At 33.9% G+C, this 19,890-nt stretch overlaps 2 protein-coding genes across 2 annotated transcripts; both read left to right on the plus strand.

Moving 5' to 3' along the window:
• Positions 1-10,786: 10,786 nt before the first annotated feature.
• LOC141712295 (putative E3 ubiquitin-protein ligase ARI7) lies at positions 10,787-13,327 on the plus strand. The gene is made up of 2 exons (XM_074515174.1): positions 10,787-10,934; positions 11,140-13,327. Exon 2 carries the CDS (start codon positions 11,159-11,161, stop codon positions 12,689-12,691), a length of 1,533 nt encoding a protein of 510 aa, XP_074371275.1. The 5' UTR covers positions 10,787-10,934; positions 11,140-11,158; the 3' UTR covers positions 12,692-13,327.
• Positions 13,328-14,584: 1,257 nt separating this feature from the next.
• Positions 14,585-16,253, plus strand: LOC141710721 (putative E3 ubiquitin-protein ligase ARI8). The gene has a single exon (XM_074513258.1). The coding sequence runs from the start codon at positions 14,592-14,594 to the stop codon at positions 16,203-16,205; it is 1,614 nt and encodes a 537-aa protein (XP_074369359.1). The 5' UTR covers positions 14,585-14,591; the 3' UTR covers positions 16,206-16,253.
• Positions 16,254-19,890: the final 3,637 nt, after the last annotated feature.

Below are 19,890 nucleotides of genomic sequence, written 5' to 3' on the forward strand. Positions count from 1 at the left end.
CATATTTTATGGATGAAAACCCAACTGTTGGACTATGGTCTGCAAGTGGACAGAATTCCTATTTTCTGTGATAACACAAGTGCAATTTCCATCACTGAAAATCCAGTACAATATTCAAGAAAAAAGCACATAGACTTCAAGTACCACTTCATTAGGGAACATGTGATGAATGGTACTGTGAAACTTTATTTTGTTCCAAGTGAGAAGCATCTTGCAGATATCTTTACCAAGCCACTTGATGAATCCACCTTTTCTAGGTTGGTAAGTGAGTTAGGTATGCTTAATTTTCCTTAAATCATTTCAGATAATTTTACAAGTTGTAATGCAGCCAGAAACTTAATTGATTTTTTTATTTTAGGTGAAATTTTGGCTAAATCAAAATTTACATCTCGACGGATGTTCATTATCCATCGAGTTTGATCATCCGTCGAAATGTAATAGCTTGGTAAAAATCAATTACTTTTCTGGATTATTTTAAACCCGATGGATAATTGCTTTATTCTCATCCATCGAATTGTCTACATCTTAGATGTTAAAAGTACTGAACATTATCCATCGGATATACTTACAGTCTGTAAGTATGTCATGACGTATAATTGACAGAATTTTGACAGTTTATTTTATTTCTAAACGGCTATTTTGGGCAATTTCAATTGGGTCTTTAATTTTAACTTTAATTTTTATTCCTTCTTAATCTGAGAATACATAAAAGCCTTACTTCTAGTTTATTTTAACTTTTATAATTCTCAATTGCAACTAACTATTATCTTCTTCCTCAAAGCAAAATCCTCTCTCTCCTTGCAAATGTTCTCACCTTAACAATGCACCAGTAGTCAAAATCATGTCTCTGTCAGGGTTCATCTATGAGAAGAACAACTTCGTTGCACTTGTGAAGAAAGAAATTTCTGCATCTGAAGATTTTCACAAAATGATGGACTTTGTGAAAGGATGCAAACTCAGTTATGCCATGCTGAAATCACCCACAATCTACTGTGAAGTTGTGGAGGAGATATGGACAACTGCTGTGTACCAGTCTACTGACAAAACCATAACTTTTACTCTTAAAGGTAAGCAATTCTGCATTAACAATGATACAATTCAAGCATGCTTTAAGATTCCTGAGAACACTACTACTGAACCACACAAAGATGCTAACTTAGTTACCATGCTTAATTCTATTGGCTATGCTCTTCCTACCACTAAGTTAAGTGAGATTAGAAGGCTAGGTCTTATAAAAGAGTGGAGTTATTTGTGTGATGTATTTACCAAGGTGTTTTCTGGCAAGATAAGTAATTTTGATTCTGTCAACACTGCCATACTTAACATGCTTCATATGCTAGTTACTGATAAGTTCTATAATTTCAGTGATATGATCATGTTTGAGTTAGGTTATAAGTTAGGGAAAATTAAAAAGAGAGGTAAAAATGTCTATTATGCTAGATTCTTTATGATTCTTGCTAACCATCTTGTTGAGGATATTGTCATTGAGAACCCAACCAACAAACTGGATTGTTGGGTTCAAAAAAGGAGAGTGATTGCAGATCCTAACAGAGCAAGTCATCACAATGAGATGCCTCTTTTCTATTTTCCAATCATGGAGGGCCCTCAGGTAAGTGAGGTAAGCACCACTGTCTCTACTATGTATACCTCCCAAATTTCTTTGCCCTTGAGTGTGGCTATGACATCTGTGTCAATGACCCAACAGATGCCTACTCAAGCCACCAAAACAAAAATTTCCAAATCCAAAACAAAGAAAACCCCCTCTGGTTTTTCTCAAAAGAAACCAGTTGTAAAATCTACCTAAACTAAAGAGGGGAGTATGAAGGGTACTAAGATAGGTGAGGGACAGGGTGAACATCAAAGAAACCCCAAGGATAAGGATGGAGAGGTGAATATATCCAAGCCTAGTCACACCACAGTTTCCCAACAAACTGTGGTGATTAATAAGGAAATTAGCACAACTCTAGTTTCATCCTCCCAAAAGGATGTTACTATTGAAACAAGCTCCCAACCAGGATCACAGGCCAAGAGGGTAAGGGACACAAGCTCACCCCAAACTTATGCCAGAAAGAAGAGATCCAAAACCATTGGGGATGCACAGGGAACATACACAGTGCAAACTGAAGCTAAAGACTCAGTCACTGCACCATCTCAAATTCAGATTGATGTGGCTCCAATAAATGTAGAGTCACAGCCAAAATCTTTAGTCATAGAAGCACCACAAACACCAAACTCTCCCACAAATTCTCTGGATATGGATATGATCAATACATCAATCCCTGATTCTCCTTCTTTAACTCTGTTGGAGAAGCCAAAATCTAGTACAGGTGAGCATCATCTTTTAGATGATTTGTTGGCTCACTTGCCAATTCTTTCATGAACTGTTGAGATATTTGTGCCCAAATTATCATCAATCTGCACAGAGTCTACAATAGTTTCCACTCCAAACTCTATCATTTCTTCTATTCCGGTGGATATTGTTTATCCGTCGGTTAGTGATTGTATCCTGACGGATGTGCCTAACAGCAGTCATCCGTCGGCTATCCTAACTACTACCCCGATGGATGTTCCTCATCCGTCGGTACTCACTACACACACTGAAATTTCAACAATTGTTACAAGTGTAGATGAGTTAGTAGATGTACAATCACTCTTAGGACTTAGGGAAGGGAGTGAATTGAGTGAGAGGCTGAGTTCCTCTCAGAAAAAAGGAGAGGAACAGAGAGAAATCTTGCAGGCTATTTCTTCCAGCCTGGCAAAAGAGAGTGAGAGGAGTCTCATCTTAGTAGGTGAAGGTGAGGGTGTGAGGGTGGTGAGCCAAGGGGAGCCCTTGATGCAAGAAAAGAGAGAATATAAGAGAAAAACAGGTACAGCTGAATGGGAAGAGCCCATTACAAGTGAGTTAATGGATGTCAATGAGGCTGACAAGAAACAGTTAATTCAACAAGAATATCAAGCTGTTTTGGACTCTTTTTCTTTTGAAGCTGAGGTATTTACTCACCCTGTGTCAACATATCAAGTTCTAGCTGAACAGGACAATGTGGCTGCAGAAAAGATGCTTAACTTGGTGCATACAAAACTGTTTCAATGCAAAGAGCAAAGGATGCCATCACAGCCATGCCATCTAAAGCTGGTGATGATGTTGACTATGGAACTGATGAGTCTGAAGAGTTCTTTGGAGATGAAGATGGTGATGAAGAAGAGTTCATGTACATAGGGGGAGAAGTAGGCCCTAGCTCTAGATCAAAAATTCCACCTTGGGTGTTTTCTAAAGAGTGTGATGAGCAATATTTCAAGACAACTCTTTTTCACGTCATTCAACAGACACACACTGCTCTTCAAGCCACCACTAATGCTAGCACCAAGAAGCTTCTGCAATAACACCTCAACTCTCTACAACTACATCAAATTCAAGCTCTTCAACACAATCAAGATGTCACTTCAATCAAAACTGAGATTGGCCAAGTCAAGAAGGATGTCTCTGAAAGATTAGATGCTAAATTTCCAGATACAATAGTGCTTGACATCAACAGACAGTTGAGGAAGAATTCTAATCTTGCAACTAAAGTGGATTCCTTGGACACAAGACTGAAAGCAGTAGAAGCCTTTTCCACAGCTATTCATCTACATCAAGCACAACAAACTCAGTTGCTTCAAAAGCTGGTGGCTGTACAAACTTCTACCTCCACTCTACTTGATGACAACAAAAAAGGGAGAAAGATTCAACCATCCCAGTTAGTCAAGGAGGGCAAACCAATGAGGGGGATCATGTGTTAAATGTTCAAATCAAACAAGTAATAGTTCCAGAAATTACATTACTAAAGCCACCAGTATTAGACAGCATTGATCTGATCCAAATAGCAGCTGCTAAGCTGGATTCTAAGTCAAATCTCAAGGAGCTTGATGTTGCAGCTGTTGAAAAGGAATTGGATGACAAGTGGAGAAAAATAGATGAAGAAATTCAGAAGAAATTTAGTCAGATACAGAAACCATACAAGATCTTTCATCACCACTCATAAGTCAAGCAAATCTCTGCGAATGAAATGAGTCTAGGTAGCTTGGAAAAGGGCCAACCTTCATGCATAAAGTCTCCAAAGGCCAATCGGGTTTTGAAGCCTAAAAAGAACTATCCAAAGTTCTCAGAAAAAAATCCTGTGGATCTTATGTTTGAGACACCAAGGCCAGATGAAAAGAAGTTGTTGGCAAGCTCAATTGCATTCTTCAAAGACCCAACTGATTCAGTGTTAAAAAGGAGAATTTCCAAGATCTACAGGAATGGTAAGGAAATCTGTGTAGTGGCTGGACACCCTCAGTTTGTAGAAGCCAAGAAGGAAGAAAAGGAAAGAATTAAGCAAGAAAAGAAGCAGGCTACTTTAGATGCTAAAAAGCTCAAACAAAAGAAGCAAACTTCTATCTTGGCCAAACTTCAAGCTGTGAAAACTACAACTGAGATTTCTGAGAAACCACCTGTGATTACTGAAGCTCAAGATCAGAAAATGCTCAATGAACCTCAACAGACAAAGAAATCAAGATACTAGCAAAGAATCAAGAGAAAATTGAACTTCAGTGATGAGGAATTGGAAGACTACATTCCCAAACAGTCTACAACTTCAACTCAAACATCCAAGCCCTCAGTGGTATATGAGGAATTCAAGGTGGATCCAACAAAGAATTTTTATGGTGAGCCTATAATTCCCAAGGATGAGCCAATAGACTGGGAAAGTTTGCCAATTCCTGAACTCAATTTACCTATCTTCAACAAGCCAAAGAGAACAAAGTCTAGAGCAATCAAGAAGGTTAAGCCTGTGAGTTTCAGAACCAAAACCCTAGCCAAACCAATTGTCAACAAGGGAGATCTTCTATACATCTGTGACATCAAAGAATTTTCAGAGATTAATCTCTACATGGATGAACTAGAAGAAGTGAGAACAATTGATGCTCACAGAAATCTCCCTAAAAGACTGGTGTTCAAGTACAAGGGAGGAAAAGAGATCACATGGCCTCTTCACAGGATTCTTCAAGAAAGCTAATCTGTATTGATAAAGATCTACTCATCCTTCAAAAAAACTTTGGATTTAATGTGACTACAAGGAGATTAGTCCTAAAGAAGATTGAAGATCTAAGGAGTAATAAAGCCAAAGATGCACTCCCAACGATTCTATCAATTCCCTTCGCAAGAAATATAGTGCATTTGAGGCCTTATTGACTGATGGAATTCATGGATGACAAGGGTGTTAGAAGATTCTTCAGACTGGATGACCAATTGAGTATCTCTAGCAATGAGACTCTATTTGAAATGCAAGAAAAGCTGGATCTCTCAGATGCTGAAGAACTTGAATTTCACAAGCAGCTCCAAAATCAAATAGAGGAAAACAACAGGAAGCTAGGAAAGAAATCTAGACAATCAAGAAAGTAGAAATCATCTTCTCAGACTAGAGGAGCACCTTGATAATGATTGTGAGAACTCTTTGTAAACTTTACTTTGTTCAATTTTCAATAAATTTGTAGCACTTATCAGTTACATCTACTATATTTCAATCTGTACATTTAGGGTGTTTTGTTATCATCAAGTTTCTCTTAATTTATGGCTACAATTCCAGTAGACATAAATTGGGGGAGATTGTTAGGAATATGTTGTGAACTTGATGATAAGTTAAACAAAACACCTTAGTAGATTTAACTTTGTGAATTTTGTAGCTCTCGATGGATGTTCTAATATAGTCCCGACGGATGAACTTTATAGTCCCGACGGATGACAACTGAACATCCATCGACAGTGTAGCTTATGTAACAATACGTATTGTAACATATTTCTGCAAACAACATGTTTTAGTTGAGTAGATGTTGTACGATTCTGTAAATCATGATGACTACTAGATTGGTGTACAAAATAGGTTGGCTAACTGTAAATATAAGATGCCTTGTAATTCTGTACAAGTGAAATAGAGTCAAGTGACAGAAAGACTCCCAACGGATAATCTACAAAGGCTCCCGACAGATGATCACCAAAGTTCCCAACGGATAATCTACAAGACTCCCGACGGATGACCAACATAGTCCCGATGGATGATCATATTCAAAATAGCTATTGATAGTGACAACACAGTGACATGCGTCCGGTGTTTGCAAAAGGAATGTGGCAGCCTGTTAAGCAGAATTTTGAGAACAAAGAAGCATTACCATTTCCATGCAAATGTGAAGATATTCAAAGATGCTCGACAGAGTAATGTAGAAGCATGATATTAGACTAGATTTATTTTGTTTTATTATCTTGTCTTACTGTTATGTAACTTGGTGATATATAAATCAAGTGTAGTAAGTAGAACAACTAACTAAGCAAGCACATTTTTCAGAGAGATAGATAAAACTGTACTTGTCAGTAGTTTGTTTGTTCACTTGCAAATGTGTTATTCAAAGCATCACAGAGTTCTCTATTTGATATATATATCTCTCTGGTGGATACTTTCAAATCCACCAGAAAGTTTTAAAACTTGTGTTTTATTACTTAGTGTTTTGATTTATATTATTCTTTCATTCCGCATTACTGCAAATCAAACACTGTTATATATTGAGTTAGAACATTTTTAAAATCTCAAAAAGAAGCCAGAACTACATTCAACCCACCTTCTATAATTCTTGTTGTATTGTTAGGGAATAACAATTATAATATAGTATAGATATTTGAATTAAGTCGAAAAAATAGGAATTAATATTTGTATTTGTATAAAAATATTTGTCATTTTATTATTTGTATTTTGATATTTTATTAATTATATTTGTTAAAAAAGTAAGTAAATCTGAATAAGTATAACCAGATATATCTTTCATCTATACTATATTATAATAGACGAAACAATAAAAGTTTGGTAGTCGGTCGGTCGGTACTTGCTGAATTTACTTAATTACCCTTACTTAATTGTTCTAGTTCTAATTCTAATTGATATTGAAGTCAACTTCCTCTATTATTTTACCAATTTCAATTTTATTTTATATCAAACTCTATAACATTATAATTTATATTAAATTCAACTTTTTTTACTAATTTAAATTCTAATTCATATCGAGTTCTATATTATTCTAATTTGTTACTTCATGCTAAATTAAATTTAAACAAACTAAATATAATTCTTAAGATTTGGTTGATATATAATGTGAGTCGGGTTAAGATAAAATAATAATACTATCAATCCTCCTAAAAAATTATACTAATGAATTTGGATAAACAAAATAATATATTTAATTTTTCCAGGATAAAAAACTATATTATACAATTTATTCAGACTAACACAAAACTAAAATAAAAATACAATTCGACCAACAAAAAAAATATATATACAAATTATTCAGACTAAAATAAAATTATCTTATTAATTCGGAATTTAAAAAAAAATTAAACTAAAAATAATTAGTTTAATTTGGTTAGTGTATTGGGAATTGGCCTAAAATAAAATAATGTAAATCACTGATCCGAGATAAATAAAATTTAATATTATATCAAGTATAATTCGTATCATATTCATGTGAAATAAAAAATTAAATTTCATTTAAAACATTTTTTTTAAATACACTTAGAATTTTCAATAAAACTATATCGTTCAATCAGTAATATTGCCTTTTTCAAATATCTTTTATAGAGTTATAGTTAATCGATTAAGTAATCACCATGCTAAAATAATAGTGTTTTAAGGTAACAAAATAATGGAGACATTATATTTTTACCCACAGTAAAATAATAATTTTATTATAATAATATTTTCCCCCTTACCAATATTATCACTTTAAATAAGTTTAAATATTCTAAAAAGTTATGAACATATACGTTTACTTATATAATTATCATGAAGTCATATCATTTAAATCAAAATTAAGAATTGAATTCAAGTATTTTTTTAAAAAAATTATGTAATATTTAAAAAAAAATTGTGCAGTCCGTGCAACACATGGGTTTTAAATATTTAAAAATTATATTCTAATAACTATTTGTAAGAATTAAATTTTAAAATACATAAGTTTATACACTCACACGGTAATTAGATACTGAAAACTATATATACAGACCAATTAAATAAGTCATGCATTTCAATTATGATATTTTAATTTACAATTATTTAGATTATTGATAAAATTCAAATATTTTACTCATTTATATGATTAATATTATATCTAATTATATATTTGATTTAAAATTTTCAATGATTATAATTTACGCGATAAAACTACAACCGATTATAATCGGAGATTGAAATGATTTTTTATTAGTGATTTAGCGTGATATAAGCATGTTAGTGCTAATGTTGATATGGTATTTATTCTCGGAAACTTTCAGTTTTGGATCAGTTTCAAAACGTATAATGAGAGTCGAGACATATGCGATCTTATAAAAAAAATATTATTGACCGTGATATATAGTTTAATTGATATTTATAGCTGTGTATATAGATGATAATAATGTTTTAATTAAAAGATAAATTTTAATATCTAAGACACATTATACCAACTAAATTTAACTAATTATTTTCAGCTTTGATTTAATTTGTTTAAGCTCAAATATATGATAAAATTATTTTAGCCTGTGTAAAAATATATTATTTTGTTTTAATTGGTCTAAATATTTTTTATTTTTTATTTTTTTTCTTGGAACAATACTATTAAACTTTTTTAGCCTTGTTGAATAGTATAGAATGTTTTATTTTGTTCTGACATTGTTCCACAAATTGAAGAATTTTAATAATGCAGATGCAACAAAATAGTATGAAAATTATAGAATTTGAAGAAACCTATAGTTGCATAAGCCCATTAGTTCAACCAAACCCAAATATATATATTTAGTTTGTTTGAAATTTTATTTTAGCCAGACTGAATAGTATATTATCTTAGTCCAGTTTGAATATTAATTTATTTTAACCCCATGCAACAAATCAAATTAATTATATTTAGTTTTTTTTATTTGTTATTTTAGCTCGGATAAACGGTATAATTTTTAAGACGAAATGAGCATTGTGTATTATTTTCTTTTATCTCAGATGATTGTACTTGCCAACGAATTATCTTTTGATTTGAATAATGTTTTAGTCGGTTTAATAGTATTATTTTTTTGGGCTCGGGTGAATATTATGTATTATTTCATTTTGTCCCGAATTCATTATATATATTAATTTCTAATTATATTTATGTTAATATTTTGTTTCTAATTAAATTAAATGAAAAGATTTTTATTTTTTCTTGAAATAATTAAACTTGAAACATATGTCTAATTATTTTGACAGATTTCGCGTATCTTTTGATAGATTCGAAAGAAAATGGAATTGTTTATTTTAGCTAAAAAAATTTAGTTTGCGGTAGGAGTTGGAGTAAGGGTTTAGGGTGCTAATTAGATTCGACTGCGTATAAGCCGTAAGGATATGTACCGTTTTGTTGGAAGGTTTCTTGTTAAGGATCATGGGTGTTGGAAGGTTTCTTGTTAAGGATCATGGGTCCCGTCCCGTGTTGGTTTTTTGAATTAATATTAAATAGTTAAATAATAATTAATTAGTTTAAGAAAAATAATAAAGTAAGGATAATTTAGTAATTTCAGCAAGTACCGACCAATCTACTATCAAATTTCTAATATTTCGTCTTTATATAATAGTATAGATAGTATAGAAGATAGATAGATAGATAATCAACATATATTTAAAAGAACTATCCACAATATTTTTAGAAAAATATTTATTTTATTTTGAGAAAATAAAAGACAACATGTTTTACTTAAAAAATTTATAGATTAAAAAGAATAGTCTGAAATATTTGTAGAGAAAGAGTTGTTTTAATTGGTGAAAATAAAAAAGGCAACGTGTTTTACTTATAAAGGTTATTGGTTAGATATTAAATAATTAAGGGAAGTTAAGTAAAATATTAATTTTTTTAAGAAAGGACAATTATGTAATTGAAAGAAGGACCATGAAGTTTCGTATTTAATATAATAATATAGATAAATAAATAATTCGACTTCAAAATCAAATAATTTTTTATTTTGTTTACAATTGAATTGCAAGATAATGCTTATTTTAAGTATATTTTTCTTTACATTAATAGTAAAAATTGTATAATTTTTTTTTTACCGTGGACCCGTACAAAATATATTCACAACAGCTACTGATTAGAGGTGCAGATTATTTTGACTTTTGCATTGATTTAAGAATAGAGGGTTTTTGCATTATCTTAGACGATGAGATGAAATTGTTGTTGTTGTCGAGTAATAAGGATGATGATGGTAAGTTGTTCCTGTAAAGAAGTTAAGAATTTATGAATTGTTAAAGTCAAAAAACTTAACAAAGTCTTTAAGTTAAACAATAATTAAATAAAATAATAATTAAGTAGCTGAAAAAGGCAATTTTAGTTATTAGTGGTTATAATATTATTATTATATTTTGTTACATAAACTTGTCCGTGATATTTAGAGAAGTTGTTTTAATTGAGAGAAATAAAAAAGGTAACGTGTTATAGTTGAAAACAATTTTTATTATTATAATTCGATTACTAAGGCTAATAAATTTTTTAAGCAAAATAAGGATAATTCAGTAAATTCAGCGTCTAACAAAAAACATGTACCGTACCAAAACTTTTAATATTTCGTCTTTTATATAATAAGTAATAGATTTACATCAAAAATTATTTTACCATACAACTTCTAGGAAAAGTTTTTTTTTTATAAAAACTGTAGTCCTATAACAAGAAAGTGCAAGTAATGTTCGCAGAAAGTCACAAATTGTAGAAAACAAGGGAAGAAGAAGATTAAAGTGTTTATTATATTATTAGTAGTTGTCAGATTATTTAATTTTGTCAATTTTCATAGTAGATTATCTCGGAGTGGACACTACATAAAACAAAGGGGAAAAAATCATCTTGATAGGTACACACTACAAAGAAGTAAAAGAAAAATCCAAATTAGAGAGGTAAGGACGTTAGGGTTTTATTAATTAGCTTTGCTTAACCTGTTCAACTTCCTCTGCATCTGCTAATTTAATTTAATTTAATTTCTCCCACCTTATAATCTCACTTTTACCCACAACCTTTTTAATTATATCCACTCTTTCTTATTGATTTTTAGTGATCATTGTTTTAAATTAATTTGAATATTGTTTAATTTTTGCTTTTCAGGATATTAGGTTTCACAGAGATGGATTTTGATTATGATGATGTTAACTTTATTGATGAGTCCATTTCAGATGATGATCAGAATAAGAGAAAATTCAAAATTTTAAAGGAAAGTGATATACAAAAAATTCAAGAAGATAACATAGCAAGTGTAAGTTCTTTAATTTCAGTGTCTACAACTTCTGCATGCATTCTTTTGTACCATTTTAAGTGGAATGTTGAGTCTTTGACGGAGACATGGTTTTCTGATGAAGAAAGAGTTAGAAAGAAAGTTGGGTTAGTAAACAAAATTTCTATTGGTGATTCTCTAGAGTTTACTTGTGGAATTTGCTTTGATGTGTTTCCCGCTACTGATAAGATAACTAGTTCATGTGATCATATGTACTGTAGTACTTGTTTGGGTACTTACATTAGCACTTCGATCGATGAGGGACCTGGATGCCTATCGTTGAGGTGTCCAGATCCTTCGTGTAAGGCTGCAGTTGGTATAGATATGGTTCATTTGTTAGTTCCTGATGACTACAGGAAAAAGTTTCATCAATTTATGGTTAGATCCTATGTTGATCAAGGAATTAATAATGTCAAATGGTGTCCTGCCCCGGGTTGTGATGCTGCGATCGAATACAAGGGGGATGATGATGATGGTGAAAGTGCAAGCTCTGAAGTTGTTTGTAGTTGTTCTTATAGGTTTTGTTGGAGGTGTATTGAGGAAGATCATCGGCCAATTGATTGTGATACTGTTGTTAAATGGATACAGAAAAATAAGTGTGAGGCGCAGAATGTGGACTGGATTCTTGCTTATACCAAGCCTTGTCCCAAATGCAATCGAGCGATTGAGAAAAACATGGGTTGTATGCACATGACATGTAATAGGTCGTGTGGGCATCAGTTTTGTTGGACATGTATGGGTCCATGGTCAAATTCCCATCGTTGCAATAACTACAAGTCGGAGGAGAGTAGTGAAACTAAAAATGCAGAGGACAAGCGGAGACAGAATGCTAAAGCATCATTGGAGAGATACACTCATTATTTCGAAAGGTGGGATGCAAATCACAAGTCAAGAATGAAAGCACAATCTGATTTAAAGCGAATGCAAGAGAAGAATCTTAATATTCTTTCTGAAAGATTTGCTTTGACAGAGCTCCGATCAAAATTTGTACCAGAAGCTTGGCAACAGATAATTGAATGTAGGCGCACGTTGAAATGGAGCTATGCATATGGGTATTTCATACCAGAGCATGAACGTGCAAAGTTAGCATTGTTTGAGTATTTGCAAGGTCAAGCTGAGGCCGGACTAGAGAGACTTCATCAATGTGTGGAAAAGGAACTCATGGAATGGCTGGAGAATTACGATGCTACTGCAGATCAATTTGATGTTTTTCGAGTGAAGCTGGTGGACCTTACAAGTGTGACTAGAAATTACTTTGCAAATCTAATTACAGCATTGGAAAATGATTTATGTGAAAGTGAACATGGAGGTCAAGCGAAAAGAAAACACAGAAAAGAAGAGGAGAAAAGGCCGGGTAAGAAACAAAAAGTAGCAGTTAAGCCATAGGACTAATACATACAAAAGTAGATGTTAAATGCTATGAAATCGAAGTGAAGAAATGAACCGGAAAGAGAAACAATTTCACATGCATTTCCCATTTGCAATTCAATAACATGTTAGAATGAGGTTGTTGCGGGTCTTGATATTCAGGTGCTTTTGTACATTACGATATTGTCACTTAATTACTCCATTTTGCAATGGTTTTCACTAGTATTCTTCAGTGCAGTTTCTTGCATTACTTCTGCTGAAATGGTTTATTGTGATGCAATTTATCATGCAAAGTAAAGTTACTATCCACCGGAATTTTTTGCGCATTCTATAGAGTTGCAATGGAAAGATGAAAAACATAAAAATGGAAAATATGACAGAGTAAATAGAAAGAATGAAGTTCCCTTGAGAGTGGAATGAGTAGATTCAATTGAGACAAAATTAATGGATCCCCCAATATGATTCTCGTTGGGGCTTGAATATGATGGTGAGTTAAAAGCTTGAGAATTTTGTGTGCATCACCAGACAACAAAAGGTCCTTGGTCTGTACTCTATAGTGTGCTCGCGAGTTGGATCAACAGGAGGAGAGAAGAGTTGAAGCTAGAAAATTTTAGTAATTTTCTCCTCATATATTTCTTCCCAAAAATGGAATTATTAAACTGTAATTAAACTCAAAGAAGTGGTGCCGTGATGCAACCTTTGAATGATTTATTTATACTATTCATCATCTTACTGCAGAAAACTTAGGAACACACAAGACACTATTTTTAATTGTTTTTCTTCTTGTACCTTCTGTTGTCTTCTTCAACAAAGAAATCAGGAAAACGAAGTGGTCTACCTGTCGGACCACATGCCTTAGAACATCAGTTCTTACATAAACGGGAACAGGACACACATGTTGAAGCCTCAGGTTTTGGTATTCACTAGAAAGTGAAGGCACCCCCCCTATTCTTGATGTTGAACCTGATGCAAGTTCTGTTTCTGAAAACCAATGCTCAAATATTTATATTTTTGTGAATTGTTGCGAGAGCCTTGAAGGAGCCTTTAACCTCAGCAAGCTTTCTTATTTTTTCTCAACCAGTTTTTTTTTTTTTTTTTACTTTGGCCACTTTTTGTTTTCCCGGGAAGCCCAGCTATTAGCTCAATATATAACGTTTAGAAGTTAACTAATCTAGTTTGTATAATCCATAACACTATAATGTGCGTATTTGGAAAATCTTAAAATAATTAATTTATAACTTAAATTGAATAAGTGACCGACAACTAATAACAATTGTGTGGATAATTTAACTTGTAAGTCAATTATTTTTAATGAACTAAAATAAATAGATTTTAAATATAATTATCTTAATTCTTATATTTTAAGTTATATTAACATTTAAAAAATATATTTTAAAATTAAAATTGATAAAAAAATAAAAAATAAATTGAAAAAAAGTATGTCATTACTAATATTCAACTTATCGGCTTATAAGTCGTAAATTTAACTTATAAGTCGGGTCGACAAACACTTGTTAATAAACTGTTGCGGCCTTATAAATTAATAAACCTGCTTATGCCAAATAGGCCCAATATATGTTTTTCTAAAATACATAATATTTATGAAAAATTATTCAAATCGGTTGTTGGCTGATGTTAAAAAAAATTGAAGCTTCAAGGGTATCAGAGTTTAGGTTTACCTCTGTTACTTCCCTGAGGGGGACACCACGTATAAACCAAATTAGAGAGCTAATGACGCTAGGGTTTTATATTTATTAGCTTTTCTTATAAATTTATTCAGCTTCCTTCTCTGATCTGCCAATCAATATTTTTGCCTCCTTAGTAATTCTCACAAACTTCACTAATTATTTTCACCCTTCACTTAATCTCATTGATTTAAATCCTTTTTTTTTGTTTGCTTTTCAGGAAATTCGTGTTCATGCAGATGGATTCCGACAGCGATGCTAACTTTTACGATGACTCAGTTTCAGATAATGATGTGGACTCCTATGATGACTTAGCTTCAGATGATGTCGACTTTCATGATGACTCAATATGTGACGAGGACCGGAAGATGAAAAACTACAAGATCTTGACTCTAACTGATATACGAAAAATTCAAAAAAAAGATGTCGCAATTTTATGTTCTTTACTTTCGGTGCCTAGAACTTGTGCACGCATTCTTCTGTACCATTACAAGTGGAATGTAGATTCTTTGATGGAGGCATGGTTTGCTGATGAAGAAAGGGTTAGAAACAAAGTTGGTTTACTACAAAGAGGTTTAAATACTACCATTGGTAGTTCTGCAAAGTTTACTTGTGCAATTTGCTTTGATAGGTTTCGTGCTCGTTATCAGATAAAAATCGGTTTCTGTGACCATTTGTATTGTAGGGCATGTTTAGGTACTTACATTAGAACTGCAATAGATGATGGACCTGGATGCCTGTCATTGAGGTGTCCAGATCCATCGTGTAATGCTGCAATTGGGGAAGATGTGGTAAATTTGTTGGTAAAATCTACTAAATATAGGAAAAAGTTCCGGAAATTTTTTGTTAGATCTTATGTTGAAGGAAATAGTAATGTCAAATGGTGTCCTGGCCCGGATTGTGATGCTGCTATTGAATATAATGGTGATGGTGAATGTGGAAGCTATGAAGTCGTTTGTGGTTGTTCGTTTAAGTTTTGTTGGAAGTGTATCGAGGATGGTCATCGGCCAGTTGACTGTGACACGGTTGCCAGATGGATACTGAAAAATAAGGCTGAGGCATCGAATGTGGAATGGATACTTGCTTATACTAAGCCTTGTCCTAAATGCAAACGACCGATCAAGAAAGGCCCCGGTTGTATGCACATGACATGTAATAAGTCGTGTAAGCATCAGTTTTGTTGGACATGTCTGGGTCCATGGTCGATGTCTCATCATTGCAATACCTACAAGGCGGAGAAGAATGATGAAACTAGAACAGAGGCCAGGCGGAGACAGAATGCTAAAGCATCATTGCAGAGATACACTCATTATTACGAAAGGTGGGATGCAAATCACAAGTCAAGAATGAAAGCACAATCTGATTTAAAAAAAATGCAAGAGGAGAATCTTAATATTCATTGTGAAAAATTTGCAGTAACCAGGCTCCAATTAACATTTGTTATAGAAGCCTGGCAACAGATAATTGAATGTAGGCGCACGTTGAAATGGAGCTATGCATATGGGTATTTTATTCCAGAGGATGAACGTGCAAAGACAAGATTGTTTGAGTACTTGCAAGGTGAAGCCGAGGCTGGATTGGAGAGGCTTCATCAATGTGCGGAAAAGGAACTCTTTAAGGTTTTGAAGGATGTTAATGCTACTGCAGATGAATTTGATATTTTTCGGGTGAAGCTGGTGGAACTAACAAATGTGACTAGAAATTACTTTGCAAATCTGGTTACAGCACTGGAGAACAATCTATGTGAAAGTGAAAATAGAGGTAAGCCTACAGAAAAAATCAGGAAAATAAAGGAGAAGAAACTGCATTCTAAGAAACAAAAGGCGAAAAGGAGGAGAAATGGATAAAAGAGAAATACTGCTGAAATAGTCTTCGTGGGTAACAGACTGCTGCTACAGGACTATGATTATTTATATATGCAAAACTAGAATTTGGTTTATATAAAATAATAACTGGACTTTGAAGTTTTGTGAGATGTATTGAGAAATGCTTTTTCTCTTATGAGAGGCTGAATACAGACATATATACAATACTTCCTATACATCAGTGCCTTGACAGACTCCTCAAAATCAGGATCTAAATGATTACAAATCTTTCCTAATATAATTAATCTATATCACAGGTAACTAATCTCCTAGGAATAAATTCGACAGCAAGATACAACTAATTATATGCCTAGATTGATTTTCAACACTCCCCCTCAAGCTAGGCGATATATGTTTTCCAAACCAAGCATAGTACTTAGTTCATTAAGATTGCGTCGAAACAAAGCCTTAGTCAAGATGTCTGCTGCTTGTTGTTTAGATGGAACATAATTGAGTGAAATTATCTTGCTCTCAATCTTCTCATTGATGAAATGCCTGTCGATCTCTACATGCTTAGTTCGATCATGATGGACTGGATTTTTAGCAATTGCAATCGCGGATTGATTGTCACACATGATCTTGATTGAAGTTCCAATCCTAAGATCTTTAAGTAATCTTCGTAACCATATTCCTTCACATATGCCTAAGGCTAAAGCACGAAACTCAGCCTCCGCACTACTGCGTGCCACCACTTTCTGTTTTTTACTGCGCCAAGTCACTAGATTTTCCCAAATAAATGAGCAATGCCCAGATATAAATGAGCAATACCCAGATGTAGATTTACGGTCGAAAGGGGAACCAGCCCAATCTGCATCAGTATAAACTTTCAAGGACTGGTCTGCTGATTTTCTGAACATAAGTCCTTTACCGGGATCTTTCTTCAAGTATTTAAGGATGCGATTTACTGCCTCCATGTGATTTACTGACGGGTTGGCAAGAAATTGACTTACAATGCTAACAGCAAAACTTATATCAGGACGCGTATGAGTTAAATATATTAGCTTACCTACTAGGCGTTGGTATCGTCCTTTGTCAGCTGCTAGTTCATCAGTTCGAGGCATTAATTTGGTGTTAGGATCCATAGGAGTTTCAACAGGTTTGCACCCAATCTTTCCCGTCTCACGTAGGAGATCTAGGGTATACTTGCGTTGAGATACTGAGATTCCTTGACTGCTTTGTGCCACTTCCATTCCAAGAAAATATTTCAAAAAACCCAAGTCTTTAATCTCAAATTTCTGGGATAGTAGCATCTTAAGCCTCTTTATTTCTTCTCCATGATTCCCAGTGAGAATTATGTCATCAACATATACAATTAGAACCACGATTCTTCCATCTGTAAAGTGTTTGAGAAATAAAGTATCATCAGCTTGTGTTTTGGAGTATCCATCAGATATAAGGACCTTGGCAAACTTATCAAACCATGCTCTCGAAGACTGTCTAAGTCCGTATATAGTTTTTCTCAGCCTGCAAACTTTACCTTGTGTATATTCAGTCTCAAAGCCACAAGGTATATCCATATAAACTTCCTCCACTAGGTCTCCGTTTAAAAAAGCATTTTTGACGTCAAGCTGGAATAATGGCCAATCCTTGTTGACTGCGATGGATAATAGAACTCGAATTGTGTTAAGCTTTGCCACAGGAGCAAAGGTCTCCTGATAATCAATTCCATATGTCTGCGTAAACCCTTTAGCCACTAATCGAGCTTTATATCTATCCACACTTCCATCTGCCTTTTGTTTGACTGAGAATATCCATTTACAACCTACTGTCCTCTTTCCAGGAGGTAATGTTGTTAATACCCATGTGCCATTTGTTTCAAGTGCATTATACTCTTCTAAGGTTGCCTTGTGCCACTCTGGAATCTCTAGGGCCTCATAAACTGATTTAGGAATGGTAATCTTGTCTAAGGATGTCACAAATGCCTGAAATTTTGGAGACAAATTGTTGTAGGATATAAAACTGCGAAGTGGATGTTGAGTGCATGATCGAACCCCTTTTCTTTGTGCAATAGGAAGATCCAACTCCGGGTCAAAACCTGGACTTGATTGAGTAATCTGTTGACAACCTGAAACTGATTTTGAATCAGTACTTACCTCGTTTTGTACATTTTCAGGTTCGACTTGGCATATAGGAGTTTCTTGACCTTGCTGATTTTGTACGGGTATGTCACGGGTTTTCCTTCTTTCATAAACTTTTATAGCATCATTAGGAAGAAGGAGATGTTTAGGATATGCAACTGGAGATTGATCGATAACGGAATTTGATGGAGACATATGTTTGTCCAGGTCTGAATTTGGAACCAAAGTTGGGGTTGGAACCAAAGTTGGAATAGCAGGAGAATATATATTGGAGGACTGTGATACCAGATTTGGTTCAATAATTGATGACCAATCCCAATTCTGAAATTCATTTTTGTTGCTCTCCCCCTGAATTCCAGAATTGGAGTAAAATGGAATATTTTCAAAGAAAGTAACATCCATTGTATTATAAAATTTTCTAGTAGCAGGAGAGAAACACTTGTAACCTTTTTGATTGGCTGAATATCCGAGGAGGATACACTTCAATGCACGAGCATCAAGTTTGCTACGAAATTGAGAATGAACGTGAACAAAAGCAGTGCAACCGAATAGTTTGAAAGGAATTTGTGACATTAGATGTGAGTTGGGATATAGACCTTGAAACATTTGTATGGGTGATCTAAAGTTGAGAACACGAGAAGGCATACGATTGATCAAATATGTTGCAGTGAGAATGGCCTCACCCCAGAATTTCTTTGGAACATTGGATTGAAATAGCAAAGATCGGGCAACCTCAAGTACATGACGGTTTTTTCGTTCCGCCACACCGTTTTGTTGTGGTGTGTCGACACAAGAACTCTGTTGAACAATTCCATGGGATCTAAGATAAGGACCAAGGCTTGAATTAAAAAAGTCTTTGGCATTGTCGGTTTTAAGGATTTGAATATTCGTCTTGAATTGATTTTGAATCATGGCATGAAAATTTGGAAATATGTGTTTTGTTTCAGATTTTTCTTTCATCAAAAAAGTCCAACAAAGTCGAGTATGGTCATCAACTAACAATAAAAATCATCGAGCACCAGTCATACTAGGGATACAGAATGGCCCCCAAATGTCACCGTGAATAAGAGAAAAAGGGTGACTTGGTTTGTATGATCTTGGTGAATATGTGTTTCGAGTGTGCTTTGCAAATTGACAGACTTCACAATGAAACAAATGCGGATTTTTATTGATGAATAAGGATGGATACAAACGTTTCAGATACATAAAATTAGGATGACCTAGGCGAAAATGCCACATCATAATCTCACTTTCTTTATTCGATGGACTGACAGACTTGAAACTATGACTCAGTGAACCTTGATGATTGGCTGAATGGATTGAAGGAGTATTGATATCTAAGACATAAAGGCCCGCACGAAAATCAACATTGCCAATCATTCTCCCCGAGCTCAAGTCCTGAAAAATACAAGAAGAAGAAAGGAACTTAGTGGTACAATTGAGATCATGATTCAGTTTACTAACAGATATAAAATTGCAATCAAGTTCAGGTACAGATAAGACTGCATTGAGAGTAAGAGTATTTGAGAGACAAACGGTTCCTGTTCCGACCACTTTGGTGCGGGTACCATTAGCAATACATACTGTTT

This window comes from Apium graveolens, chromosome 3 (genome assembly GCF_009905375.1).
Source record: "Apium graveolens cultivar Ventura chromosome 3, ASM990537v1, whole genome shotgun sequence".
Lineage (NCBI taxonomy): Eukaryota > Viridiplantae > Streptophyta > Magnoliopsida > Apiales > Apiaceae > Apium > Apium graveolens.

Coding starts and splice junctions, on each gene's coding strand:
- LOC141710721 (XM_074513258.1), top strand. CDS start 14,592: ATGCAGATGGATTCCGACAGCGATGCTAACTTTTACGATGACTCAGTT.
- LOC141712295 (XM_074515174.1), top strand. CDS start 11,159: ATGGATTTTGATTATGATGATGTTAACTTTATTGATGAGTCCATTTCA.